Source organism: Podarcis bocagei (genome assembly GCF_964188305.1).
Source record: "Podarcis bocagei genome assembly, chromosome: 13".
Lineage (NCBI taxonomy): Eukaryota > Metazoa > Chordata > Lepidosauria > Squamata > Lacertidae > Podarcis > Podarcis bocagei.
Window position 1 is genome coordinate 25,789,894 of NC_138138.1, and position 27,959 is coordinate 25,817,852.

General features: G+C 43.6%; 1 protein-coding gene across 3 annotated transcripts; it reads right to left on the reverse strand.

The window, feature by feature from the left end:
- On the reverse strand, positions 1 to 27,902 carry SMARCD2 (SWI/SNF related BAF chromatin remodeling complex subunit D2). 3 transcript variants are annotated; one of them, XM_081166518.1, is made up of 13 exons: positions 27,564 to 27,902; positions 14,177 to 14,364; positions 8,422 to 8,464; positions 7,717 to 7,839; positions 7,363 to 7,482; positions 6,225 to 6,320; positions 5,162 to 5,263; positions 4,339 to 4,500; positions 4,137 to 4,234; positions 2,993 to 3,197; positions 1,555 to 1,677; positions 511 to 612; positions 1 to 106 (listed from the first exon to the last, which is right to left on the reverse strand). In XM_081166518.1, exons 1-13 carry the CDS (start codon positions 27,738 to 27,740, stop codon positions 53 to 55), a joined length of 1,593 nt encoding a protein of 530 aa, XP_081022644.1. In that variant the 5' UTR covers positions 27,741 to 27,902; the 3' UTR covers positions 1 to 52. The 3 variants fall into 3 exon arrangements, with proteins under 3 accessions (XP_081022644.1, XP_081022645.1, XP_081022646.1); XM_081166519.1 differs by having other exon boundaries at positions 2,993 to 3,128; positions 27,564 to 27,898; XM_081166520.1 differs by lacking the exon at positions 27,564 to 27,902 and adding an exon at positions 25,909 to 25,941.
- Positions 27,903 to 27,959: the final 57 nt, after the last annotated feature.

Sequence of the window (27,959 nt, forward strand, 5' to 3'; positions counted from 1 at the left end):
GGTCCATTCCAAAGTACCACAAGGTGCAGAAGGGGTGCTGAAGGTGGCAGCGCTAGGTAAGGCGAACGCCAAGCACTTGTTCCAGTTCTTGTCTGCGCTGCTGAACCTGGAAGATACAAGACGGTCACAGTGATGAGCAGGAGCAAATAAGCACAGCCAGGCATACGTTTTGCCTCCCATGGCAGAAGCACAGTGAGGCCTTCCTTGCTCTCCAAGGGCAAGAGTCTGATTCTCAGGTGTACAATCACTGAGGAAAGTAAATGGGAGAAGAACGGAGCAAGTGGAGGCTGTAGATCACTTACTGGGATCAGCTGTTAAGCAGCAGTACAAAAGGAATCCAGGGAAGGGGCAAAAAGAAAGCCAGAAAGGCGATTATTGGGGTGTGGGGATGTGCTGGAACTGAAAATAACATCCTCCCTCCATGGCCAAGTCCAGGTTGGGAAGATGCCGCATGACTTTAAATAATAGGGAATGCCATATAAACACTTTGCAGAAATAGCCTCTTCAAACCTTGGCAAAGATGTGTCTCCCAACAGCCTCCTGCATCCACGGTTGTTGGTAGAACTCCGCACGCCTCTCCTCTTCAGGGTTCCCAACCACGTCGGTGATGATCTAGAGCAAAATGGGGGGAAAGGGGAAGCTATTTCCTGTGCTGCCAATGTTCAGAGAGTTTCAAAACAGAGACCGCAGCAAGATTACTAAAACTGCCTTGTTCAGTGTCACTATAACCCAGCAATGTGCGCAACAGGCCAATGAGATGCTCACAAACATGGCACTGGTATCTCTTAGTTTCAAAATACCACATTTCCAGCTGGAATACATCAATGATTTACTTCACACATTTCTGCCAGAATCAAAACGTTCCTGAATTCTTTTAACTGACAAAGGAGGAAGGGATAGACCAGGTGGACAAAAGACAGGGAACATGTTAGACCTGGCTTACATATAGGGAATTGGGCTGAGCACGGAGAGAGACTAACATCAAAGGCCTGGGCATTCCCACTGTCTTGTCCTACAAGGGTCACAAGCGGGAATATAACTTAATGGGAACCCGGTGTTGCTTTTGTGGAACACAGAGATCTTTGGCCTTGCATTTGTGCTATTTTTATTTCTGTGCCAGGCTTTTATTTGCTCTTGTGTTTACTTTTGCTGTTGCATTTGGCCATTTTTTCCCTGTTCCATGGATTAGTGTGCTTGCATATTAATACTGATTATTTCCAAGTGTTCATATCTGAATTATATTTATTGCTCTTCATTTGTTATGTCTTGAGATGCCTTGGGAACAATCTTGTGGAAAAGCAAGATGCAAATAAATGAATGACTTCGGGTGCAGCGAGTGGTCTGAGAGCATGTGAAGCTGTAGAAGCTGTAGCACCGAAGCTGTGTTATGCAAGAGGACCCCCAGCACTACCATGCATACTCTTATGCTACAATCCTATACACACACATCCCTGGGGGTAAGCTCCATTGAACTCACTGGGATTTCCTTCTGGGCAGACATTCATAGAATTGTGCTGATAGTCCTTTTCTTCAGAGCCCAGTCCCTAAATTTACCTTCAAGTCCCTCTGCTGAGATCTGATCCACTCCTGGATGAAGTCCTGGGGATTGTTGCTGAAACTCAGCATAAAATCTCGCTGTGTCTTCAGCTGGTTGATCGACTCAATGGTTTCATGGATCTAAATGTGAATAAAAGATATAGGGGGTTCTGATGAAGGAAAAGAAGTGCTCCTCAAACTGAATAAGTCCTGACTACTGATTCAGGAGCCTGCAGGTTTGGGCCAGCACAGGGCAACAGGGAAGAAAGCAGTAGAGACAGAAGTATGACATTTGGAGGTAAGAATAATGGAAGCACTTTCCACCATAAAGCAATGGCTTCATGTTGCCTGACAATTTGGGGTAGGGAAGGAAGACCTAAAGAGAAAGGAGTATCAGATATAGACACAAAGTATTGGAAAGATTAAGTGCCTAGTTTTCTATATCGTTTAACTTCCTCTCAAGCCTGCCCTCCTTTCTTTGTTCCGCCATAATCGCCAGCCCTTCAGGCACAGTCTCTCCCCACCCCCAGGTCTATGTGCATTCACTGTAATTTTTACTAACCCCTTAGGCTAGAGCAAGCTATATAACCAGAGTTCTAGAATAAGGATCCCTGCTATATATTTTTTTGCAGTACAATACTTTCGCAAATTAGGTTAGCATGCTTAGTCAGCAATGATTATGCAATGGGTTTGCATAATTTTGCAGATGGGAGAGAGTAGAAAAAAGGTGGGAGGAAGAGAGCAAGATAAGGAAAAATGTATAGAGTTAAGGACTGGATGGTCTTGGAGGTGAGATGTTCTGCTGCCATCACTGGTCTCTGTTTGTCAGAGCTAGAAACCTTGTTTAAATCCCACTTCCAAAATCAACTCCATGTTCTGAACACTCTGAATCCAATCTGTCATGAGTTCTGTTGGTTGCCATGCAGATTCCTAGCCCACCTGTTTACAGACAGCAAGAAGAGAGCCAGCCATCTGCCTAGACTTCCAACTCTCCAGATGCCAGTCTTTTCACAGCTTGCCAACTGGCTCCTCCCCATTCCCCCTGCTCTTAAGAGACCAAATCCTACCTACTTGCTGTGTAACAGAGTCAATGCTTTTCTGATACCCCCAAAAAAGAATTCAGAATTTCAGATTATACAAAACTACTTCAATATGTAGGAAAACAAGGCGTGCAGCCTACTCAACAAAAATGGGACAACTTGCACAACCTTGCTTTACTTGCACTGTTTATTGCAAGTACAGAATTTGAAATTAATACAAAATATTAGATTGCCAAAGCCAGGTTGGATGGGTAAATGTCGCACAATCTTGAAAACAGGTAGAGGCATCCCCTGCTTATATTTTGGGGATAAGCTGAGTGCCCCTGCAGGGCAAGGCGAGCATTACAGCACCCCCAAAGTATGTGAGGTGGTATGCTTGATTCTGCTTCCTGCCCCAATGGTCACCAGGGACCTACCTTGACATCCAGGGAGGCAATTTCCTGCTGGTTGGTAGTGGAGGCCAAGAAGTTGCTCATTTGGGCCTTCAAAGGGTCATCCACTTCCACATCAATGTCGTAACAGGCAGTCTTCTTCTGGTCATTAGGGTCCACACTGGAGGGGTGGGTGGGGACAGGAGGCTGGGATGAGGGCTGAGAATCTACATCTCCCCAAGAGCTGTTCCTTCACCAGCACCCCACAAACATTAGGGTTAGGAATTGACTCTCTCACACCCCTGAGGGCTTCAACAGAGGAGAAACAGAGTAATCTGAATGGCAGGGGTACACCCAAATTAGGATGCACAAATACATATTAATCCAAGGAAACTAATATAGCATGTTCCAAAAATATTTTTATTTATTTGAAGTATGCATATGCTGCCTTTCCTGGACTCAAGGAAGAATTATAATATAGAAATTAAAGCAGACAATGAAACCACATCATAGCAAATTTCATAAGCAGGAAAACACATCAACCTCAGAAAGTAAAATAAATGGACCTCACAGTCTTTTCAAAAGGATACTACAGAAAAACTAATCTTTTTTAGGCTTGAAACTAGTTCTGACACACATGCACACACAAAAACCACATTTATATATGCTGCTCCAGTGGCAGAAATCTTCCATCACTTCCTACATACATCAACAGCATCTCCTTCAGATGCCCCGGAGAAATACTCCACCCTACCCTGATACTAATTTTTATAAATATTTATTGTTTATCTTCTCAAACAGTTCTATGAAGCAAGCCAACATTATTCCCGTTTCACAGATGGGAACTCAAGAAGCACATGGCTTGTCCCAAGGCCAAATATGATTGTCCATGGAAGAGGTGGGGTCCCCCCACATATTACCATGACTGAGATTATACTATCTCCCCTTTCTCTCTCTGATGGAAGCTGCATTCCAGAGAGAGATAGCAACCAATCAGAGCACAGATGGGGAGCCTCTTCAGATCTGAAACCCTCCAGGTGTTGCTGGACTCCATCTCCCATCAGCCCCAGCTACCAAGGCCACCGATCAGGAATGATGGGAGTTACAGGCCACCAACATCAATAGCCCCAGATTCCCACCCCTGAATTAAGAGCTTGCTCAGTTTCAGCTCCTGCCACGCCAGTCCTACCTGATCACATGGTTGATAACAATGGGATCTGGATGTTGCAGGAGCCCCGCCAGCTTCATGGGGATCTCAGAGAATCGCATGCGGATGCAGCCAAAGATCTAGAATGGATAAAGAGAGCATGCCATGAATAAGCCCTGAGGCAAAGGGTGGGGTGGGAAGCAAGAAGAGATGGGGCAGGGAGGCAAGCCATGTATTTACTGACCTGGCGGAAGTATCGGTTGCAGTTGATGTATTCTCGCTCATGACTGTCCTGGAGCTTGTTGTGCTTGATGTAGAGCCACAGAGCCTGCATGATGCTGGCCCGAGTCTGGGTGTGAACGCCCAGAAGGCGAGCCAAACGGGGATCCAGCTTGTACTGGGGAGGCTGCAAGGGTAATATTGCCTGGTTAATATGCACTTGAAGTAGGGTCCTCTGTAACCTCAGAACAATCTGAGTGTTGCAACCTGCTTGCATCTCCAAATCAGGAATGATTAATGGAACCCATCTGAATAACCATCAAGAGAGAGAGAGACGATCTGTAGCCAAGTGGTTATCCCAGGCGGACTCTGGCCAGGCCTCTGAACCACCCACCCCACCCACCAGTTCTAATCCATAAGCAGAAACATTCATGAAAAGGAAGTCTGTTTTCATACTCCAAATGAATTACAGTCAACAGAAAGTCTGCAAGAGCACCAGCCTCTGAACCCAGTGCCTTCTCATTCTCAGTTCTATCTTCATAGTCCTACTTGGGCTGGAAACTTACTTTTTTAATCACAAGCACTGAGATTAATAGGAATCCAAATTCAGCACAATACTATGGTATCCTCAAGAAGGAGAACAGCTGTACATAAAGCTGGAGGAAGTAAAGCCACACGATTTGTGATAATAAAATATGGAGAAAGAAGCTTCTGATCTAGTACTGCTGTATCTCCTCCCATCTCAAAGCTGGACTGTGCCATGAAAGTAATGTGGATGGGAACCTGATAATTTCAGGGCACTACAACTTGCCTGCTCTCACCACCTACTGGCGCTTGTTCCCTGTTACCTGATGATCCAGCATGAGCAGAAGGGTGCATTTCACATTGACATCGCCCGGGCGCTTGACTTGGAAGCCATCTGTCTCTTGGGTTGTGGCCATCCGGTGCCACTGAGAGGGAAAAAGCCATATTGAGATAGTGCAAGACAAACATGGGGAACAAACTGGTTCATTTTACCACACAGTAGCTGATATTTTAATGATTGTTTTTCATGTTTTACCCTTGCTCTTCTAATCAGGTGGGGTTACAGAAGTTTTTATACTATTATCATCTCAAATATCAACAGAACACAGATGGGAAACAGCCCAGCCTTATCCACTACCCTTACTCCATCCCCGGTAGCTGAAGGAACTATGCAAGCCTCTCCAATGCTGTTCAATTAATCCAAAAGCACTTTAAATGAAGTCACTGAGACTGCCAAATATCGCAGTTCTAACAATGGCGTAAAAAGGCACTGAAGACACTTCAATAGCACCTGTGCTAAAGGAAAGTTCTTTTTTTATATGTCAATCTTATGGACACACACACTCGGGAACCTTTAACTACAGTAAGTGTGCCGTTATGTGTCTATGTTGTGTGAAGTGGTAGAGATCACCATATGCAAAGGCTTCTCTAGGAATACTAGCACAGGGCTCCACACAGAGAGTGAGTAAACTGTTGGTTTGGACATGGGAGATGCAGTCATTAAGCTCCCAAGGTAGCACAGAACCTAGTTTACCAAACAGGTTTGCGGTGAAGATAACCGAGACAGTACTGGAAGCATTCTGTATGCAATGGAAAGTTCTACAGAAATGAACACTGGTTATTGGTGGGGGGAACAGAACTTAGCTGGATAAAACCCCGTGATGCCAGTACATAGCTCATCTTAAACCAAATCCAGGAACACCATCTGACCCCTCCTTGGAAACTGTTCTCTCCAGCAATTATGATTCCCGGACCTGATCAATCATCTGCAAATGAGGCCTATCATCCCTCTCGGTCAACAGGGCTGTTCTCAGCCCCAGTTGTGTATTTCTGCTCCTCTGAGCTGCCTCCCATTTCCCAGCACGCAACATGCACCAAGTCACCTACCTCCACCAGGTGGTTGTCTGGGCCATACAGCTCTTTGTCCAGCTCAATGACCAAGCTCTTGAAAAAGGATGAGAACTTCCTCTTCTGTTTACTTGGCTGAGATAGAAAGACACAGGAGAAACTGAGCCCCGCCTTTCCCAGAAGCACACAGACAGCACCGCTGCCAAAAACACATCTCTAAAAGTGAAGAACAAACAAGCGGGGCCAACTCTGCCAATGAGGGACTTCATTTAGCTTGCGCAATGTTGGGAGCAATACAGCCACTACTGACATCATCACTGTTATTGTGCTTTTCTGAATAAAATGAGGGCCTTTCTATGAGACTGGGGAGAAAGAAGCTCTGGAAGAACTGGGAATTTTATAAAGTCTACATTCCATGAAGGTTGCCAGTTAAATGAGGAACAGTCCTTAGTGTTGTGGAGTCTGAAATAATGGACTTCTGCTATGTTCTTCAGCAATGAGATCATTTGGATCCTTTCAATTAGATTTGTCAATCCAAACTCTGGGAGGTGGGGATTTATGGTGCTAACATGCGGCCAAGTTGAAAGGGAAACATCAAACTGTCTTTTTCCAGAAGGGAGTCAGAAGAGCTAAAACAAATAACTGTATCAAGAGATGAAGTTCCAGGTCTTAATGACAATTAAAAATTAGCAAATTATCATGTCCATATAGTATATACCCAAGAATTCTTAAGGAACTCAAATATGATCAAACAAAAATACGTAACTTGCCCCTGGAATCAGGGCAGTCAACAAAAGACGTAATTTTTAAAAAATGAATGGGCAGGGGGCAGGTTCCAGGAAACTCCTGCTGAGCAACAACAGCAGGAGAGCTCTATTGCCCTCATGTCTGCTTGTTCGCTTTCTATAGGCATCTGGTTGGCTACAGTGGGAAACAGGATGTTGAAGTAGATAGGTTTTGGTTTGCACAAGCAGGACAAGGTGAAGGGAAGACACACAAGACGACTCCTGTATGGACAACAGCTAAGGGTGCAGAGCTGGCGAGCTGAGATAATTGGGTGCGCCCATGTGTGCATGTATGAGTGATATAGGGGGTTTACCCTGAACCAATCTCCAGGGAAGCCTACATCAGCCACTTTCCACAAAGCTACCTATCAGCAAGGATGTTTCAGCCTTACATCGTCTAAGAGTTTGCCTTCCACACGAAGTTCCCACGAAGCTATGCGTTCACTGCCTTCAGATTCTTCCTTGCCAGGCGTAAAGGTATTGGAGATGTAAATGCGAAGCTTCCGCTTTTGCTGAAGTTTGGAGAGAAACATTCACTAAGGACAGCAATAGGATCAATTCAACCACACACCAATTCCTTTCCACAGGTCTGGTCCTTCTTCCCAAGGCAATCTGAGCTGGCAGTTTAAGTTGCTTCTATAACTGAAGCCTCAGACTGCCAAGGAACACCCCAAAGGAACTGATCTTTTCGCTTTCTCCATCCCTGAAGGACTTGACTAACTCAGTCTCCTTCCATCCCTCCTCACCGTCAAAGGTTTCTTGATTGCCTCCTGGATTTCCATCCTCTTGCGGGCAATTGTCTGGTCCAGCTTGCGCTCAAAGGCCAGCAGATCCATGTAGGCCTGAGACTCTGGGACTAGTTCACGAATCTGTGAAGACAGAGTCTATCAGAATGCCATCTCTATCAAGACAAGCATCCTTTGCCTCTGAGTAATTACACAGAAGGGGAATTTCAATGTGGACAATTATCCAAGATTTGCATCATGTTCCCCATCATTCCCAGCACGAAGGCTGACCTATCCCTGCTCTGCATATCATTGGGAAAAGGGGACAATAAAGCTTTATCCCCCTTTAGCAAAGGGTCAATATCCTTCCATCTCACAATCACTATTGCCCTTTCTGTGATTGTTTTGAGGATAATCAGTGAATTACTTTGCAAATTAAAGTTGATTAACAATTGTAATAATGGACTGGAATTCCCAGTGGGAACAGCTGTGACATATGCAGCAAAATGTTCCAACACCCTCTAAAATACTGGGTTTATTATCCTCCCATTCCACAACTACATAGGAACAGCTCACTCAAAAAAACTGCACACCTGAATAATTTTTCTAGAAAGAGCTGGCATGGCCTTGAGCCCTGCAATCCGTTTCTACCCATTTCCACCACATGTGCCTACTGCCTGCATCCTTCATTGAGGCTAAGAGCTCTCTCAGACAAGGAACACTTACCCTCTGTGGCAGGACCTTGTCTGCCATCTTCCTCCTTTTGAGCCTGCAAGAATTGTGCAAAAAAGCAAGCTGTTAAGAGGCCAAAAACAGTCTAGAATCTGGTACCTAATATCCACATGTATGGAAAGCCCAAACTACGCAACTGGAATGAATTTCAAACATTTTACTTGTGTGTCCCAGGGAATTCTATAATATAGCTCCCCCTGTATCAGCTAAAACATCTTCCCTGCTTTAAAAATAGTGATAAACAAACTCCATGTAGCTTGATTCAGAGTTGGCTTGCAAAGGAAGGAAAACAACTGGCATAAAAGGAAATTATTTTCAATGCATCTTCTTTCCTAGCTCCAGTACCAGCTCTAATAGTAAAAATAAAAATAAAAATATGTAGCTCTAGTAGCAAAAGCATCTGATTTGCATTTAACCCTGAAACTCAGATGATGAACATTTGTGCAGGGAGTGGGGATCAGAATACACTTGATACCAATCTCTGTGCTTGTCTCCAGGAGAATGTGTAGCTATGTCATCAACGGTGATAGTTTTTTACTTCACAATAAGGGGGGGAAATCAGGAAAACAGAGGCAGGAAGGATGATTTAGCAAGCCAAGAAAGGTACTTTGCTTATGCAGCAGGTCAGTCAGATTTGAGGCGTTTCCTGTTGCCTAATCAGATAAACCTAGGGACTGTATAGCTTTGCTATTCTCATCACTTGGCAATCTCCCTGCATTGTGTTTTGTGGACCTGTAATACACCATTCCCCACAGCTTTCCCTTTTTTAAAAAATCGGGGGGGGGGGCATGTCTTCTGTCTGAGCTACTATTAGTGTCCAAGAATGGAAGGAACAGAAACCACCATCAATGGTTGTGTGATTTGCTTGGATGTTCAGTGAAATGTTCGATTTCATTAAACATACTTTTTGCACATGTGCAGAATCTCATTGTACATTCCTTGATGGAGTGGAATGTCAGAAAAAATGTTTGAGTCATAATATATCTGAGCATTTTGAGATGTTCAAATTCATATTATGAACCAGCTAACTTAGAACTTTGGGAACATTATGGCTTTTGTAATATTCCTAATAGGTGCCTGTCCTACCCTTCCCTCAAAAATACCGCAAGGGTCATATGCTTTGGCTTTATTCAGATTTCAGCTTATTTATCATTTTCGTGTTGAGAATGATACTCTTTGAAGACTCACTGCCACATTTCAAACTCTATTTTGTAACAGGCCAAACTATTTTTTTTAAAAAAATGCATTCACATTTCACCATGTGCATATTTATTTTTATTTTAAAAAATAAAATAGCTGCTGCTACTCCCACCCGCATCCTGATCTGGATCATAACCATAGCACAGTTGGGCTTTCAACCTCCCACCCACCCACCACCCACACTGCAGCTCCAACAAAACTGCCCCCAATGTTGAAATTTTCCTTGGAGGGGGACTCCTAGATACCAAGAGCAACTTCCCTTCCAGGGCAAATAGCTTCAAGGTGGGTGCAATTTATTTTGTGGCTGTTGTCAGAGTTGTGTTATTCGAAAGGAAAGGCAGGAGAGAGCATATTTCAGACCCATACAGTGGGAAATGAAACCCTGCCTGCAGCACCACAGAACAGAACTGCGCCTTTAACCCACCACAGAAGGAAAGGAACAGCTACGGAGCTCAAATTAACAAAGGGATCATATTCTGGCATCTGAAATGGCAATCCAACAAGACAATAGACTTACTCCCCCACTTCTACCATGTAGAACATGGCCCCTGAAGCCTGGATGCCAGATGTGTGCAGCTGCTTGTTTCTCTATGCATCTCCTTCCTTGGATTAAGCTGGCCGAGGAGGACTTGCCAAGAAACTGAATGTCATTTGCATCCCATTTGTTTTTAAAAACAGCTGGTAAAATCAGGCCAAGCAGGACTTGTGAGGAGCATGAGAGAAGAACAGATGAAAGTCAAGCTCAGCAGAAGTAGCTTAGCAGAAGGGGAGTGGAGGATATAGTAGTGAAGGGAGTCAAAAACCCATATCATAATGAGAATGGGGGTGAATGGGGTGCTGCTTAATCTTAGCTATCTGATTTTCCATCAACAAAAAAACATGTAAGAGCCACAGAATCTGGACCCACTGGGAGCTGATAATATTACGCAAGTCACTCTTTTTCCACTCTCCCTTCTGTAACAGGAGGATAATGCTGGGATACCTTGCAAAGCTATTTTAAGGATTGCTGAAGTAAGTTGTAAGGAGCACTCTGAACACTGGAAATGTAGCCTATAAATACCAAATACGTAAATTGTTTTTCAGCTTTTTCTGGGAAAGTACACAGTTATTGCTTTTGAAAACTGTGTGCAGGTCAGGAAATTGGTGGAGACAAGTAGAACCTGCAAAGAAACTGCTAAAGTATCCCCACCCCCTAAGAGAAGTACCAAACCAAGCTTTCTCCCAAAAACTGTTAGCTGTTAAGGGTTCAAGAAGGCCAATTCCCTCACTTCACCCCTGGCTTTCCAGCTGACAACTAAAATTATATGACTCCTTGAAACCAACGAGAATACTTGGTCCACACAGGGCTGAACGCCAGGGGAGGGGGAACTTTATGTTCTTTCATTGACAAAGCTTACATACTTCTGCATACCTAGAAGTCTTCCAAGTATGTAGAAATAGCTGGCTAGCTTGAAGAAAGCAGGCAGCCCGAGCTGCCGTTATTCACAGTAACATTGAGCTTAAAAGACAAAGGCAGAAAATGTGCACATAGCAGTCTCCCTAGGCTTAGAGGAGAGGGGTGTACTACAGAGTTCCTGAGATAGGTCACAGAGAATTCAGATTGTCATTAGTGCATTTCTCACTCTCGTTTTGAGTCATTCCATTTTAAACATGCTTCAATTCCAAGATAGATCAGGGGCCTAGAAGGGGTTGGAAAGGCCTGGCAAGTGACCTTGGTTCTAACTAACTGAAAACAGAACTTGGGTGGATTCAAGGCCCCCAGGCCAACCACATCGTGATGTCTCAGAAGTCCCACCCTTCAGTGCTGGGAACTAGTAGTCACATACAGTATCTAGGGGACGGGGGAAGTGGACATCCAGAGAGAGAAGCAATTTGCACACAAAGAACATTGCCCTAAATCTTTTGGTTCACCTCAGTTGCTGCTATCATGAACAGGTAGAGGATTAAGTCCCAGTATCATTCCTACAGGGGTAATCTGTTCAAAATGAAGGTGGGACACTGCTGGACTCCTCCGCTGCTATTTCTAGAAGCAACTGGGGTTTTTTTATTGTGAGGGGAAATCCTTGGCTGCTTCATCAAAATGGTCTGTTCTACCCAAAATCGACAAAAAAATGCTTTTTGTGGAGATGCTCAAAGTTACTCTGTTGTCCCCAACATGCCGCTCTTTAGTATCGCTGACAATCTAAGAGTCTGGATAAAGGTAGAGCAGGGGTGAAGACAACAGATTGGGGCTGGGTTAGACAAAGCACTAATTACAGTCCATATGAAGACCTTCTGTGGCAACAAGGACAGCAAAGCACACATTCCTCTCCATCTTCATTGCATTGGCTCAGTATTGTCTAGTGGAGTCATTCCAAGCAATATGCGGTTTAATTAGTCCTAGGCTTCTATCCTGTACCCTTGACTGCTCTGTAAGCTATTGATATGTTTGCTTAGCATTTAGCAGACAGAATTTCCCACATCCACTCCAATCCGTAATCCCCTTTAATGACAATGCCCCTAGCCAAGCTGCCCTCAGTCTCGTCTTATTGTTCTTGCTTGGATGAATTTCTGTGGGTGTAAGCAGAGTTCATAGTCAAGATCCTTGCAACAGTCCAACAAACGATCTGTGCTTTGGAACCTTGATGTTTTTTGCTAGTTCTAGCTAACTGAGGGAGGCCAGCTGCGCCTATCTGACTGACCATTTACACCTCTTTGTGCAAAGTGTGGTTCCTGGTCCTCTTCACAAGGCTATATTACAATCACTCCTAAAAGAAGCCCTCCTTGGAGCTATGAAATTGTCTACTTGCCTGGGACATGCCTTTTAGAACAATGTTATGGAACAAGTGATGGTGGTTCAGTTCAGATTCTCTGGATTAGAATGGTTTTCTGAACCCATTTCAGGTGGTAGTTTTGCCCCAATGTGTAGCCTCTTGACTACATTGGCTCCTAAGCTGGTGCAGTCATGCACTGGCAGAAGCCAGCTCCCAATCCAGCAAATTCTTTTGCATCCCGGCTCTGCTCCTTCCCCAAATGCTCTGTTTCAGCTGGTGGTAGCTTTTGCCTACTCTCCTGTCAGCAGCAGAACTGTTCCACTGGTGAAGACTAGAGGATCTGGGCAAGACCATTTTAAACCTTGCCATTATTACCTATTTTTGTACTGTTAAAGGTATTTTACTGGTTTTATTGCCTCTTATTTTAATCTTTAAATTTTCTCCAAGTAGTTCCGAATAAAACATAATATACAGAAGCTGCAGGAAATATTTTCTTTTTGTACATCTTGGGTTAAATCCTTTCCTTTTGGGTCCTACGCACCTTTCTCTGAAAACATCCAAGCCTGCTTCTGTTAAAAAATTAATTAAGAACTGCAAGCTATAAGGCAAGAAGTGGAAAGATAAAGAAGAAAAAGGTGTTCAAGGAAGGAGAGGAGGGTACGTGTGGAGTTCTCTAAAGGTTGTTAATTTGGTGCCCAAATAATCAGATTTGATTTTGTTGGTCCTCCTGTGTATCATTTGTACTTCTGCTGCCAAATCTGCAATGCTACACACACTTATTTGGGAGAGTCCCAATGAGCTAAGTGGGACTTAATTCCAAGTATATATGCATATAACTGGGCTGCATGTCAGCAAGTGTAGGCAGTAACTAGAGATGAGCAAGCCATCAAGAGCCTAGAGACCAGAGGAATAAAACTGGAAGTCAAGACCAGAGTCAAGTCAGGCTTAGAGGACAAACCAGGATGCAGGAGTGAAGAGTAATATCAGCACTATATTTTTACCACTAGATCTGCACTTGGTATAAATGTGATAATGCCTCAGTCAAGACCCACCATCTGGTAGATATAAGGTGTTGGAATGAATGGTGCCAACAATTATATGAATATACCTCATAACAGCTAGCCAAAACTGCACCATGATCTTGACACATGGCTAGTGGATAACATTGCTGTGCGTGTTTCAATATGCACCAGCATCTTATGGTTTGCAACAACCCTCTTTGTTCTAGATACCAAAAGGTCTGGTAAGCTCCAACATAGCACATTTTTTTGGTATTCACTCAGCCTGTCAGCTAATAGCCAATATCTGCACAATCCCTTCTGTTTTGTCTGGCTGAGAAGTGTATTTTTGCTCTTTCTAAACTCTGTACTGCAGTTAACAAGTTAAATCAACAAGGAAACACTTTTGCACCCTGGAATTTCTTAGATTTTTCTGGATCTCACTGCAAAAGCATACCACAATAGCCAGGAATATAATCAACTTCCAAAATGGACTGAGAGGGGATTACCAGTGGTTATTAAGGGGGTGGGGTCAGGGACATAAAACAATCTCTCTTCTTGAACGCAAACCCAAAATATTAAGCAGTGGTGTGGTAAAGTAGTGTGTGTGTGTGTGTGTGTGTGTGTGTGTGGAGACACTGGAAGTTGTCTAATGAAGAATGGGAGCTGGCTACTTTACGTATGTTGTAGAGACAGGATGGCTATGTAATTGATCTTATTTGCAAATAGCACCAATACAGTCTCACCCTATATTCTACATTCACCCCCCTCAAATCACTTAGACACATATGCACTTACCCTCGCCTTTGGGATAGTGATGGAGGCGGTTGGGTCTGTGGAACAAGCAGGCGCTTCCGGAACGGATCCATCATGGACTGTGGCATTCCAGGTCTCATTGGAGAAGGTGATCCATACAGAGGCCCTGAGGGGGATCCCACTTGCAATCCTGCCATGGGCATCCGGCCACCAGGCAGAATCCCAGGACGCTGGCAAGAGAAAACAAAAGACATTCTAGGAAACTAGGCACTGTACGCACCAGAGTTCATTGGCAGCAGCTTGGCTGAAGTCACTCTACTTCCCATAGCAGGGCAAAGTGCAACAGGCAGAGCCACATTAAAAACGCAAAGTGTTTTAATGGTATTCCAAAGAACCGCTTGGGAATGTAGATCACGGACAGAGAGGAAAGATAGGCATCTTAAAGAGAGTTCATGGAGTTCTTATGAAACTATAGCTCTTGAACATCCATGCCAATTAAACCAGCTTTAAGTTTGTAGTACAGACGAGTGTGAAGAGAAGAAATGTTGGAAGACTGCAAGAATGCTAAGTAACAGCTGTACTTACCTTTGCCACATTTACTTTGTGCTATTAAAGAATGTACAGATGGCAAACATTTGAGGTAAGTATAGTTCTCACATCACCATGATATGCCAGGGGAAGCTGCACTTTCCAGCATTCATCCTTCTGTGTATAGGAGGAGGTATAGGAACCCTCTCCTGAATTTAGCAGACAAGCCCAGCTGCTATGTGCTCAAAAGAATGACATGAAAGAGGAAGCAGACACTCTCTTAACCTCTAATCTAAGTTGGTGGCCTACATGGACAATGGAGCAAAAGTGGTTTTCTATTGGGAAGAACAACCTCAGCCCCCTCCCCCTGGCACATCTGGTGGCTTTCTGCTGCTGGTGGTACAGTTATAAATATAAGAACATGAATAATCAGTTGGGTGGTTAACCCACATTTAAGAATCTCAGATTAACTTGTTTTGATCAGATAAAAACAAAATTTACGCCTAATGATGGATTAGTGGATGGTATGGAAAGGTGAGTGCAAGAGGCTACAGCCCTCTAGCTCCAGTTTCAGGTAGCACTTGGGGAGAAAAGTCTAAAATGCTTTACTATTCTTGAATGCACTCAGATGAACTTTCCTCCACAAACATTCACACCCTTAACACTTTCCAGTGTCCCAAGAACATTGCCACTGAACCAAAGCCAAACAAAAACTGCAGGCAAGACCCTCCCCTCTACCTCTTGCACAAGAGAGGCCCCTCTGCAGATTCTTTTACAGGTTTCCACTGCCTAGACATTCCCATAGAACCCCTGGAGATGCACATACTGTGGGTGTAGCACACTGGCTAAGAGCCTGAGCTGTGGACTAGGAAAACCCCAGTTCAAATCTCATTTCAAACCACAAAGTCAACAGTAGCCTGCCTGCAGTATGTGTGTAATGCTGACCTACTCTGAATGGCTACTTTAAGGAATCCCAGGAACATGCACAAAGCACTTTCAACTTTCTATAGCACTTTATAAGTTACTATTGCAGAGACTTATTCCAAAGCTTTTTGAACTCACCTGAAACATTTGCACAATAGAAACTGCCAACCATACTAACAGAGGATAACAATACAACCAGGATCTTTTGTATGTTACACAAGTCAAACAGCAGAATCACATCAGGTGTTTGTAACAAACTTGGGTCATTTGGCAAAACATTGTAATTCACCACCACAGATTTTGGTCAGCCTTGATCATCGCCCATTGTTTCTTGCACCTAGTGAGGATCAGCTTTTTTACTTTCTGCTCTACCGAGGCACATGACCCTAAGTCTTCATTAAAACAAACCAAAGTCCCATAAGCCAACAAGCAATAGCTTCAGACCAAGGTATGCTGGTGGTAAACAAACCATAGCTTCCGGGTAGGGTTCACACATAACACTATGCTATGGTTTAGTCTAGCATTATATGCAAATTAGGTCACAGTCTGCATGCTGTACCCTGTCTAAGACTTTGTTGGCATCCATCTGTTTCAAGAGACAATGGAGTGCACCTTGGGGGTGAAGTCAAACTGCTGGAGAATCACAGTGCCTGCTACGGCTGCAGGGACTGGTAACTCATAATTGCTGCCTCCCGTGTTGTTTTTGCTGCATTGGCAGTACTGAAGCAACCTCCCTGGGACAGCCTAGGCCAGGCATAGGCAAACTCGGCCCGCCACATGTTTTGGAACCACAACTCCCATCATCCCTAGCTAACAGGACCAGTGGTCTGGGATTATGGGAACTGTAGTCTCAAAACATCTGGAGGGCCGTGTTTGCCTATGCCTGGCCTTGGCAGTGTGTATGAAGGTCCTGGGCTGCCCAGATGACAAGATACCATCCAACCGCCTTAGGGACTCCACTCCAGATTTGTTTGGGTTTACTCCTTAGTCTTTTCTTCTCCCGGAGATGTCCTGCAAGGCAGCAATCTAGGACTGCCAGGTGATTTAAGGAGCAGAAGCAAAAATGCTGGCACTTATAATTACATTTAGGTAAGTTTGCCTGTTGTCATCCACAACTTTAATGGCAGAGTCTCTGAGCCACTCTTTCCCACCAGTACCCCATGGAGCCATTTCTCCAAGGGCTAGGCCCAGGATCATCTTCCACATTTAATAGCTCTATGCAGAACTGCATAAAAAGGAGAAACTCTGCCAACTGTTGGGCTCATTATCAAGAGAAGCTACACTGCTCACATTTCTCCTGCCCTTGTAATTATTAAAGGCTTGTCTAGGACTGAATTCAGCAACCCGACATCTGGGGGCAACTGCTAATTTGATTGGAAAAGCACATGCTGGATCTGCCATGATTCACAGCTGAACTTAGCTCAGGTTACCTATGTGCAGGGCTTGTTTATTAAGTCCTTTGAGGGGCATTTGATTGTGTATGCGCACACATACACACCTGCCCTCTTGAGCCTGCTTCAGAAGGGATTGCACTCCCTTGCCCTGTGGGATCTGAAACAAGCGTCTGCTGCCAAGGAGCTAACGCAGCTGCCAAAGCCACCAAGCCAGCAGGGCAACATTTCATCCCTCCCCAGCAGGCCCAGGCAGAGCCTCCAGTCCACTGCCACTCCCAAACAGAACTCAGGCAAAGGGGGTTGGGCAGCACCATACAAGTCCAACAGTGAAAGGATTGCCCACAGCAGCGAATACTGGAGAAAAACATTCAAAGGGAACATTATGAGCACGAGAACAGGCAGGAGACAAGTCATGCATAGAAAGGCTGCTGGAGGAAATGGGTATGCTCACTTATGGAAACAAAGATGAAAGGAGATATGTTGACTGTTTGCAAGCATCTGAAACGTTGTCAGGCAGGAGGGAGTCACAGTTAACTAAATCCCACCTCGGCTATGAATTTGTTCTGTGGGTCAGATTAAGCCACACAGTCTCAGCTTTGGCTCCCTTCCTCCTTTCTATCTACAACAGGGGTATTGTAGACTCTACGAAAAGCGATGCTAATAATATTAGCCTACTTAACAAGGTTGTCATAAAAATTATGACGATAATGTATGTGAAACATGCTACATAAATGCTGATTACTACCATCCACGGAAGATGCTACAAGTGGCAATGGCTGTAAAGCACCAAAAGGCAGATATAGGTTGCAACTGGAGATAAACTTCCAAACTACAGGAGCACCAAGTCAGTAACGGAATAAGTTGCCCAGAGAGATTGTGGAATCACTTTCCTTGCAGATTTCCCAAATAGAAATTGCAGCATGTATACAGGTCTATGAGTCTCTGGACTGTTATTTTGCTGTTAAATAAACTCCAGTTACTACCAAAGATTTATAAAGCATGTTAATATGCTACGAACAACCAAGCATCTGTTACCCCTCCAAGGACCCTTGAGGTTCAATTCTAGCAAGCAGATTCATAAATAACCAGCATCCTCACAATTTCCCAGACTGCCCCTCTTAACAAGAGGCTCCTCCCTCAACACAATTATTTCTTCCCTCCTTTCTCTAATCAATTACTACATATTCTGGGCCAGTGTTGACTTTGGCTGAGGAAAAGGACGGCGTGCAGTTAATCCCCAGCATTCTTCAAACAAATGGTGCAATATTCATTACTCCGCTGTTGCTTGGCTGTGCCATTTTATACGCGACATTCTCTCTTCACCCTCTCTTTTATCAGCTACATCACTGCCCACATTCATATAGTTAAAGGCAACCGGACCCTTCGAAGTGGTCATTTACGATAGATGCCTTTTGTATCATCCACACGCTTTTAAAAAGCAACTTCTCCTATTTGCTACACAAGGGTCACGCTCTGTGAAATCCTGCTGAGATCCCATACCTCCACACCAACGAGAGAATTTCCTTGGGAAGACTTTGCAGATGGTTTTCTGTCACGAGCAGGAAAAAGCCTCTCCACATATTTCAATTTTAGGGGCACATGCAATAAATTTTAAGTGTGCATCTAAACATGTATACTGTCAGTGTGATAAACATGTGTTTGCAAACATCTGCATCGGATAGGTAAGCTGAATGAATGTATAATGTGGCAAACTGTGCAGCGTGTGAAATGGCTCCAATTGCTATCACTTGGGGGAGGGGGAACCTTCCAAGGTCAAATGAAATTCTAGAAACAGTAAGAGAAAGGATGTGACAGCGCATATGTACCTTTCCCAGCAATGTGTGACTTACTTGCTTGAACCATTTACAATGTATTTGTTTTCTCCTTGTAATATGGAATGTGAGAGTTGACACATAGCAAGATGTGTGTGGATGATTCTGCCTTGTTCTGTGGAAGATGAATCTGATGGTCTCCTATAATTTTATGAACTTGAAATTATTCTGCACAGCTGCCTAGGTAGCTTAGATGTGGCTATTATACGTACATAGGCAATTTATACATCTGTCTGCTTGTTATTGTTCAAAACCACAAACATCCACTGGGAAACAACGGTCTTAGTTACGTGTTCTGCTGCAGCCTGTTTTTTCTTACCCCCAAGAGGAACACTCAGTTCAGACAGGAGCAGGTCTCAATTGCCACCACATCTCCCCCAAGGAATTAAGACAACCATCTGCAGTTTTAAAGAGCTGCTACTTTCTTATACAAGTTTCTGATTACAGCAAATGCTTAGGACCATTTCCTTTGCTTAGAATGTGGCCCTTCCTGGCCACAGAATCATAGGGCTGCAGGTGACCGTAAGTCACTCGTCCACTCCTCTCTGTGTAAAACTACACATACACACAAATACCATCTCAAGCACAGAATCTGATATGACAGCACAGCTACTGTGGAACTACAGTATTGAAAACACTGAACAGGGGGAAAGTGGGAAGAGATAGGATTTAAAAGGCACAGAAAGAAAACTACTGCCCCTGATTACTGAGGACAATCTCTATTTTCCGTACCCGTCTCTCATACAGCGCTGTCTTCATTTGTCTTTGGGAATGATGTTGAAGAAGCCTGTGAAAAAATTCTAGAGTGTCCTTACGGTTTCAGCCCACTTCTCCCTCTAGTCTCTGGAACATGTAATCAATGATGGAAGAACAGGGAGTTTACTAGTACACAAGACAGCTCTTCTTTTCATCTGCAAGTTGTTAGAAAGTGTGAAAGACACTGAACACAAACTTCACACAAAGTGGTTTATGCTGAAGTTTCCTTAGAAGGTGCATCTACACAGCAATAACATGCCAGTCCCATGGTAGGTAAGTCTCAGTCCTTCTACAACACAAAACCACAGCCAGAGATTCTGCTTGCCATCTGATAATTGCCATCTAATCTAATTGCCACCCTGTGCATTTACTTAAGTAGCAACACGGGTGAGTCAGCATTCAGTTGCCATTAACGGTTTTCACAGGTTTAATGCAATCCAAAGTCACAGCAGGAAGACCAAGGAAAGAAGGGGAAAGCGAGTAATAAAATACTTGACATTAAAAGGTTAGCCCACTAGACACTTGTGTATGGTATCAAACATTTGAGTCATATTTAAAACTCATCCAACGAAATGCATTTCCAAGATTCTGCTTACAGAACGGCATCTTGTGAATTTCAGCTGGGACTTAAAAAATATGTTTGGCCCTCATAATGAAAATATGCAAATACTCTCTGTTGAAGGCTTCAATAAGCACCCATGCCTTCAGAAACGTTCCCTAATGCATGTACTAATTCATCTTCCCTATCCCACGTAGTACATTTCCTGCTCCATCCCTCTGGTCAGAGGCTTGCAAAGCACAACATAGCAGGTTCATCAGGTTGATACTTGCTGAAACTGCTGTACTTGGCTGCTTCTGCTTCCGGCTTCCTTGTTACAGAAGCATTACCACCTCCAAAGGAAGTGCAGGGACTTGAAGGCCCAGTTTCTCTCACTGCTAAAAATCCACACCAGACTTTTGAAACTGTCTTCATTTGAAATGCAAAGCAAGCACTCCTCATATGGGATGCACCCAATATTCACAAAGTGTGTACCTCCCATTGTCTGAAATTGATGCAACAACTAAGCCAATGTCCTCAAATTCTAACCACTAGGGATGCTTGTCTGCTGGTCTTTGTTAATACTTTCACAGCATGAAGAGACTGCTGAGAAGCCAGTTCCAGTTACAAAAGAATAGGGCTGGAAGGGATCAGCAGGCCATTAAGTCCAGTCCCTTACCCCAGTACCCCGTGCACAATAATTCACATTATGATGGGATGCAAGCATAAAATCAGGAGACCACACAGCGTACTACAAAAAGCGCCATCTAAGCAGAATGTTAACTGCAGTGTCATAATACAGGAAAATGCTTTTTTGAGGAAAAGTTAAACCCAAATCTTAAATTCATTCAATACTCTCAAAAGAAAGTTATTGGGACATATCTAAGATTTTGCTTGGAGTTAAGCTAACAGCAACCAGTGTTGATTCAGATGATCTTGGGGGAGGACCCATGATCTCTGGTAGTCAGAAAGTTATTTCTGAATGAAATAAATAACATAAAAAGGGAATTATTATTATTATTATTATTATTATTATTATTATTATTATTATTATTATTATTATTATTATTATTATTTTGAGGGTTGAGACAAGGAGTCAAGACATGTCATTATGGACATTTCTCCAGTCCTATCAACAAGAGGACATCTGGAGACTCAAATGGCCCACTCAACACTCATACATAAATGTTTTGAGCTATCTTTTTGAAAATGCAGGTCTTGTTTCCCTGATTACCAATTTTGAAGGCTGTTCCTAATTAGCAATATCCAACCAAGTCAATACTCAGCACAGAACCATTTACATCAATGGTATGGAAATTACATAAGTCCACTGATTTCAGTGGGTGTGCTCCAGGTATGATGTGGCTGGATACCACCCCGCGGTTCTTACCTTCAGTGTTCTGAGGTAATAATCTTGCTATATAAGCTCTGCACAAGTTCAGCAACTCCTTATATTTTACTTCCATAATGCTTTAGTTTGAACTCATTCAGTCATCCGACGCTACTCATAAGTCCCCAGAACTCTTATTCTATCTTTTTCGTTCCATGTCATTCTTCCTCCATCAAAACACTTTATACTTTTTCATCTACACTGTATTATTTTAAAATTAAAACAATATTACATAATCTAAATTGCTTCATGGTTTAAAGTGTTTCTCTCTTTTAAGTAAAAACAACAATAACTGAAAGCAGCTTGTAGAGTTTGGAACATATAACTGGCCTCAAAAGCATACAACACTATCCCATGGTCAGAAATAAACCATGGCTTACCATAAGGAGTAGTCTGCTGGCAGTTGCTGCTCTTTTTTCTTTCTTTCTTTTTAAAAAAGTAATAACAGAAAGAAAACACACAATGCCACAATAACAACCCACTATTCCTAAATGTGGTATATTAATATAGAGAATTGATATGATATATAAATGGGCACAATATATGCTCAAAAGCAGAAAGGGCAGTAAGACCTTCACACCACTGAGTAATGGGTAGTGGGTATTTATCTTTCCAGCCTTGGAATATAATTATCTTTTCAAGCATAAGGGCTCAGATGATCCACTTTTGCTGTCCGTTAGTCCCCGCATCATAGGAATGTTAAAAGCGCACAAACATCCTCATGTACCAAGGATTTTTCCAAAACAAAGTTATTAAGAACAAAAGTTTCTGATCCAAAGATTGAGCATGATAGCTCAACCAATCCCATTCTGCCTCTGACAGAACCAAACCACAAGGCTTCACCTGGCGTTAGGTGAACTGGGCACTTATGGTTTGTTCAGGAGTAACAAACCATAGTGGTGGTGAGCCATGAACAAACTTTGGCTTCCTCTTGTGGGTTGTTTGGAAAAAAACAACCACGAGTGTCATTTCACACATAACACTAAGTCAAGCACTGTGGTTTGTTTCTCCTGGAGGCAGACAGGGCAGAGCAAAGTGGGAACAACAGAGCAGCCAGCACCTGCACTGCTTGTCCACAGTAACTCATGGCTTATTTCTGACAATGGCTTACCATTAAGCATGAACTGGGATACTGTGTGCATATTTCTGCCATTCCTTCTTTCTTTCGTATGAAAGTTGCTTCGAACGAATACCTGTTTATCTTTGCAGAAGTGCCTAGCAGACTTTTAGGCACTATTACTATTACTTTTGGTTTTAATAGATTACGGTTTTAATATATTTTATATATGTATTGTCAGGGCTGACATGTATATAGCCCTGACATGTATATAGTTTTAGATTCTATCCATGTTTAATTGTCTTTTAATCATTGCTTCTTCTATGGTTTTAGCGGTTCTTGTTTTTATCTGTAAGCTGCCTTAAGTCAACACATTTTGGAGTGGAACTTCCTTCTTGAGGAGCAAGCTTAGACATTCAGAAGCAGCTTACACAAAGATATTGGTGCCTATCTGGCACCATAAGAAAATCGTTCCTTTGGTGCCAGATAGGCGGCAATATTTGTGTAAGTTGCTTCAAACAGTCTTAAGTTTACTCCTGAAGAAGGAAGTTCCACTCCAAAATGCGTTGACTGCAATAAACATTCAGAGGAGCATTACTTGAAAAAGCTGGTGCCATATATCACATCAGAAGCTGAGCTAATGAATGAGCCCATTACATTATGGATTATTATTAGGTCCTATAACAGTGTTTCCTGGGAAGGTATGATGACACAATTGACATGTTTGCTGCAGAGTCTGGACCCTGTGATTGTGTCTGTGGCCTGGTGTTGCTGGTAAGTAGCTGCCTTAGGTTGTCTTATTCCTGGGTACCAGTCCAACTTCATTAATCTTTTTTAAAATTATTATTTCAGTGGGTGAGTATTATTGCAGTCTCAATGCAAATCTGCATGTTGCAAGTGTCTGGACAAATGCTCTTTTGCATTCTACACAGGACTAACAGTTCAATATCTATTCAACAAAATAAGGGGACACAAATCCAACATCAGAAATGGCAATATCCACAAACCAGTTAGAAAACATTTTAACCTATCAGAATACTCTTTAACTGACCTTAAGGTGGCTATCCTTGAATGTTCAGTGTGAAACTGCTGAATTCTGAGTTATCAGGCAATTCAATCCTGCCACCTGGGGCTTGACTCAAGATTGTGTTTTTTTTAAAAAGAAACACACTGTATATGCTAATTAGCTAACAAATGTCAGGATGACTGTGTTATCACAAGCACTGCCTAGTTAATTGGTCACTACAATTATTTTGCTTTTAGGTAACTGTCACTGCTCTTTTTGCATTTTATTCCATCGACTTCACTCCCATGCCAACCATGGGTAGATATGCTTGCCACTTTAGGACTGCATTTCATGCATCTTATGAAATAGACTGTGGTACGTGAAAGCTTTTAGCCTTACACCACAACAAATGTGTTGGTCTTTAAAGTAACACAAGATCCTTTGTTATTAATACCACTAGTAATTACAGTATAGGAAAATAATTCAAACAAAATGAAGCAAATAATAGTTGGCTTACTACAAATTTATATTGCATCCTTAGTTTGCTAAATTCTGTACCAACTGTATTGCGCTCACTCCTACAATTTATATTTTGCAGAAGAGGAACTAAGGCTCAGTGTGTGTGTGTGTTGCCCAAGACTGCAAAATGAATTAATGGAAGAAGCAAATACTGAAATCAAGGTCTTTTAATCCAAGCCCAACTGACCCTGTGGCCCACACTGACTCTGTCAAACTAAGGCTGCAACCCTGTGCATACCTTCTAGGTAGCAAGTCCCAACAAAATCAGTAAGACTTAATTCTGTCTAAACATGCATAGGATTGCTCTGTGAAGCACTTATGTAGTTGTGTGTGAAACACACACACAGTGCTGATATAGAAGACAAGACAGTATTTTCCTTTTAGTATCATAGCCAAATTTTCCCCCCTAAGATAAGACAGCACAGATCAAAACGACCTCAAAAACTGTGACTGTCTGAATGACAAGTCTTTACCTTTTTAGGTGGTTTATGAACAGGTCCTACTGACTTATCTCAAATAGGAAGAAATCTTTTAGCCATGAGCACTGAAAAGATTTGTAAAGGAATTTCCCCCTTTAAAAAGTGTTTTATTCAACACATTTGTAATGCAAAAACATTGTATAGAGAACCATATGATGTTTTCCTACTTTATTTACTGCTATTTTGATTCCCTTGGGTGATTTTGGGTGTCTTTTCTGGCCTTTTGAAAAATGGAATCGACTAACACAATTCCAAAAGGAAAGCTTCAAAAATAAAAGGAGCACCCTGGACCATACTTTTGTATTTTGGGCAAATTAATCTGCAGTAGCTACCATTTCCTGATTCTGTATTAACAACAACTAACACATATTACAGGCCTACACAACTGATGGCCCACCAAGCTGAATGCAGCCCCCCCCCCACATGCCCATGTACTGTCGCCAGGCAGGTATTCACTACACCACGCCAGTTCTTGCAGTTGAAAGCACAGAGTAGGACAAGGTGCTTTGGCAAATCTCTGGAGGGCCGCTATGCATGGCTGGTGGGCTGCATTTAGATTAGTGGTTTAGAAATTGCACAGGCTTGATGTATTAAAATCCCTACTTTTATGCTTGCAGCATGCTTTTAAAGCATGGGACAAAATCCCTCTTGGCACTCTTTTCATCCCATTTGGAAGCACAGGAGAGTGCTTTAAGCTGCATTAAGGGACAACTGATCTACATCTGTCAGTCTTGGAAGATGTACCCATAGTGTGCTTCTCTAAACCAACAAAATATTTTTAACCTCCAGAAGTCCCTCCGCCTTTGTCATTATTGCTTAGTGTCCTTGTTCCCTCCCCCCGCTCCCCAGTCTGCCACCTAAGATTGTAATACTATCTCCTTACTTCAAGAACTGCTGAGAATACAACTCTTCTAATATATAAAGACTTTTATAATCAAAGGTTGGGTGGTGGGGAAAGCAGAATGCGGCTGAGAATTCTGCTCCAGACTGAGCCACAAGCCAAAAAGTACAAATTCAAGCTTCAAGGAAAATATTTCAGATCTTTCTCTAAGTGACAATATGCTTTCCCTATATTTATTTACCTACTTAATTTATATAGCTGCTCTATAGCACAAGTACTCTAGGAAGCCAGTGTGGTGTAGTGGTTAAGAGCGTAAGACTAGGACCTGAGAGACCAGGGTTCAAATCCCACTCAGTCATGAAGCTCACTGGGTGACCTTGGGCCAGTCATTGCCTCTTGCTTAACCTACCTCACAGGGTTGTTATGGAGATTATGGAGGGGTGTGTAGACCATGTACTTTTTGGAGGAAAGGGTGTGATATAAATGCAATAAATAAGCTCTTCTCTTTACCTGCTTAAGAAAGCCCATGTGGCTCTTTACATCAAGTTCTGATAAACTCAATCAACAGATACAAGCTCTGCCTTCATAGCTAGTTGTGACACCTAGTGCTTAGAGAACAAAAACCAGCATTTTGATTGTACGCTTTCTACATCTCCACACAATCCAAGCCTCCAGCTGCACAAAACCATTACAAGACTTTCACAGGCTGGAAATCTAAATCCCTCCCGGAGTCATACACAGGATTTCATTGAGAAGCCCTCAGTGTGCATAGCAAACTTTCTCCACCTCCATTCAGAGACACCTACTTTTGAGTGTCAACCTAAGGCCTCAGTTTCCTTCAATGACCCGTCCCCCCTCCAATTTATGTTTAGATTTTAAGCACCACTTTGAGAGTTTGAGGGTACGTAACACTTTAAAATGAACTACTTAAGCCATCATAAACTACAGTAGTACCTCGGGTTAAATACAGTGGTGCCTCGCAAGACAAAATTAGTTCGTTCCGCGAGTCTTTTCGTCTTGCGATGTTTTTCGTCTTGCGAAGCACGGTCCGTCGCAACTGCGCCTCTTCAAGCGGCTTTAAGAAAAAAGCGAACAAACTCGCAAGACGTTTTCGTCTTGCGAAGCAAGCCCATAGGGAAATTCGTCTAGCGAAGCAACGCAAAAACCGCAAAACCCTTTCGTCTAGCGAGTTTTTCGTCTTGCGAGGCATTCGTCTTGCGGGGCACCACTGTACTTAATTTGTTCCAGAGGTCTGTTCTTAACTTGAAACGGTTCTTAATCTGAAGCACCACTTTAGCTAATGGGGCCTCCTGCTGCTGCTGCGCCGCGGGAGCACGCTTTCTGTTCTTATCCTGAAACAAAGTTCTTAACCTGAAGCACTATTTCTAGGTTAGCGGAGTCTGTAACCTGAAGCGTATGTAACCTGAAGCATATGTAACCCGAGGTACCACTGTAACTGGCTAGAATATATCAAATTAAAAGCACGCCACACATTAAAAGTACAGTACATTAAACAAGGCAACTTAAACCTGACCAAAACATGTTGGGTTTAAAAGGAGAAGAGGAAGAAAGAAAAGAAAAAGTACAAACTCAGATTCCAGCCGGAAGTTTCACAGTTGCTTCTCTCCCACAACCCCCAAATGCCTTTCCGTCTCAGCAGACGCTATCTGATATTGCTCCAACTTCTCGAACTCAGCAACCATCCCAACACTGGGACGTCTCTGCCAAATACAGTCCAGACCCTCTCCGTGTAGCCGCACGCACAGCTCCTAAACTCGCTTCTGCCAGGAGGCCTTTTAGATAAAAACTCTTCTTACCTGCTGCCCTCACCGATCTCAGTCATGCCCAGCCATTCACACGTTCCTTTTCTCCTCCCGCAAGCCGCCCCCCCCTTGAACCCCCATATCCGACTCCTGGAACGGCAACGTCTCCCTTCCAGGGAGTTAGCTATTTCACGTGTATCCCCCACCTGCATTGCTCCCTCCCTCCCCCTCTCTCTCACACACAAACTGCCACGATCCCTTCACGTGTCTCGAAACCCCGACGTCCCCACGTGCTTGCTCCTCTACCTCGCGCTCCTTCCGCGACACTTTCGAGAACGACCCGCAACAACAACTCAACACACAACACACGCGCGAGCACGTGCCCCGCCGCCCCCGCTTTACCTGGAACGGAGGCGCGTGCCCCATGGCCCGGTACGGGGTGGCCCCGGCCGGGCTGGGTCCCCGCAAAAGCCCCGGAGCCGGCGGAGGAAGGGCGGACAGCGCCGCCGAAGCAACCGGAGGGGGACCCCCGGGCTGCGGCGGCGGCGGCGTGAGAGGAAACCCCCCGCGGCCGGCCATGGGGAGCCGAAGTGAGGAAGTCGGCAGAGGAGGCAACGGCCGTCAGGCGCTCGGAGCGCGCCCCACAGAAAAAAAGGGAAGCGGCGCTGGCTGGCTGGCTGGCTGACGAAGCGGGGCGGCTCTCAGCGAGCTGCCCGGCTCCTCCTCCGGGACCGCCTCCTCACAACCAACCGCCAGAGCCCAGCCTGGGAGGGAGAAGCGCCTCTCGGGACCTTCGGG